At 41.0% G+C, this 2,274-nt stretch overlaps 1 protein-coding gene across 1 annotated transcript; it reads left to right on the top strand.

Annotated features, from left to right (window-relative positions):
• Positions 1-374: 374 nt before the first annotated feature.
• Positions 375-1,580, top strand: LOC140225446 (uncharacterized). The gene has a single exon (XM_072304384.1). The coding sequence runs from the start codon at positions 375-377 to the stop codon at positions 1,578-1,580; it is 1,206 nt and encodes a 401-aa protein (XP_072160485.1).
• Positions 1,581-2,274: the final 694 nt, after the last annotated feature.

Here is a 2,274-nt window from a genome sequence, read left to right as displayed (position 1 = left end):
TCTCAGTGACGGACCAAGATGGTAAGCTGTTAAATCTCAGAAACGAAATCTTGACAGTCAGACTCCATCTCAAAAAAGAAAATTACACGAGTTAATCGGATAGTATAAAAAGGTCCGGGAAATACAGTGAAATAATTTATTTGTATTTTCAACAAGGAGATGGCTTTTGTGTTTGACAAATATAAAAGAGATCCGACTCCCTGTCAATCTCTTAGTAAGCCAAAAGGTCTAAGAAGAAAAGGAGGTACGGTGAAGAAGAGTGCGCCTCGATCCTACAAAAAACCGAAGCAGAGGCGGACATCAATTAAACTGACTGAGGAAAGCAAGAAGATTCTACAGAAACTTGGATACAAATTGAAATCAGGAAAGTAAAAATGGCTTCAATACTCAACATTTTTGATGGGCCTATCTATGACTCTTCGATCACTAAAATTGAAGAGGTAATTGTCAACCCATCAAACCCGAACGCGATATCGAACAATGATGTCATCCATTTCTCACAAAACCAAGTTGACACTTTACTGTTGATATCCAGAGGCTTCATTGAAATTACCGGAGAATTAACTAAAGAAACTGGGACAATAGCTTCGACGAGCCTAGCAAATGCTGGAGCCTTGCACTTCTTCTCACGTGCGGTTTTGAAGCTAAATTCCCACACCGTGGAGGAAGTTTACGATGTGCCGCATACTTGTATACCAAAAATATATGGGACATTCGCGGAAGGTGAAACAAGAAACTTGGCTGTTATGGGATGGAAAACGGACCTGATTTCCGAAGGAAAATTCACAGCCAGAATTCCTTTGAGAGTACTTTTTGGGATAGCTGAAGACGTCAGGAATGTGCTTGTCAACACGCGGTTGGAAATAGACCTGACAAGATCTCAGAGCGATGTGAATGCACTTTACAGTACAGCGACTGAGGCTGGAGTCAGCGTCAAATTGACCAAAATTGCGTTATCTATTCCTCATGTGAAAGTAAACGACGCACGAAGATTACAGATTCTGAAAGTTATGGAAAAAAATAAATCGCTGAAACTGGCGTTCAGAACTTGGGAGCTGTACCAGTATCCTAGCTTGCCGGTGGCTAAAAAACATTCGTGGACTATAAAAACATCAACACAGCTGGAAAAACCGAGAGCGGTCATTTTATTCTTTCAAAATGGTCGAAATAACGTCAAAACAAAGAGCTCCAGCGAATATGATCATTTGAAGCTGCGGAACGCTAAAGTAATTATAAACGGAGAGCACTATCCTTCTGCGAATAACCAAGACCAGGATTTCAGCACAAACAACTATTTGACTTTCTACGAATGGTATACCAGATTCCACGAATCATTTCATAATTTTCCGAATCCATACCCTCTACTCAAATTTACTGCCTTTAAAACGGAAGCCCCTCTAGTAATCATCGATACTTCGCATCAAAAGGAGGCTATTAAAAATTCAGTCGTGGACGTCAGAGTTGATTTAGAATTTAAAGAGGACCCCCCAGCAAATACTACCGCATTTTGCTTGATTTCTCGCGATTCAGTGTTTGAATATAGTCCGTTCACCGGTGCCGTAAAGAAACATGAAGGTTAAGAAAATGAGAGTTCAGCTCCCTATCCGCAGTTTTGAATATAGCGGAGAGGGACAAAAAAGCAGACATGGTCCCCTGCTACCGGACCATCCGAGGATGGTCTGTTGCGGACCAAGCAATGCGGGCAAGACCGATTTCCTGTTAAATTTGCTGATTCATAAGAATGGAATCAAATTCAAAAACGTCTACTTATTTTGCAAGACCCTGGATCAACCTAAATACCGCTTCTTGGAAAGAGCAATCAATCAAGTCAAAGGAGTGTCGTTTTACGGTTTCAAAGATGGAATACTGAGCCCAGACGAAGTAGAAGACCATTCAGTCGTCATTTTTGATGATATCAATTCCGAGGATCCCGCTGTCATCCAAGATTATTATTCGCGGGGACGGCACAAATCACTCTGCTGCTTGTTGGTATGCCAAACATACAGCAGTGTCAAGAAGCAGCTGATAAGGGACAATTGCAATCTGATAGTCCTGTTCAAAATGGATTTGGTCAACCTCAAACATGTTTACAGCGACCACGTTTCATGTGACATGTCTTTCAATAAATTACATGAACTCTGTGTCGAATGTTGGAAAATGCCTTACGGAACCTTCATAATAAATAAAGAATGTGAAAAGTCAAACGGTCGGTACAGGAGAGGAATCGATGAGTATATAAAACTGGAATGATACAAATTATGGCCAGAGCACTGG

This window comes from Bemisia tabaci, chromosome 9, assembly GCF_918797505.1.
Source record: "Bemisia tabaci chromosome 9, PGI_BMITA_v3".
In the NCBI taxonomy this organism is placed as follows: Eukaryota; Metazoa; Arthropoda; class Insecta; order Hemiptera; family Aleyrodidae; genus Bemisia; species Bemisia tabaci.
Note: the sequence above shows the minus strand (reverse complement) of the source record. Positions and strands in the feature narration are given on the sequence as shown.

What these genes read in the sequence shown, in the direction of transcription:
- LOC140225446 (XM_072304384.1), top strand. Translation starts at nt 375, where the DNA reads ATGGCTTCAATACTCAACATTTTTGATGGGCCTATCTATGACTCTTCG.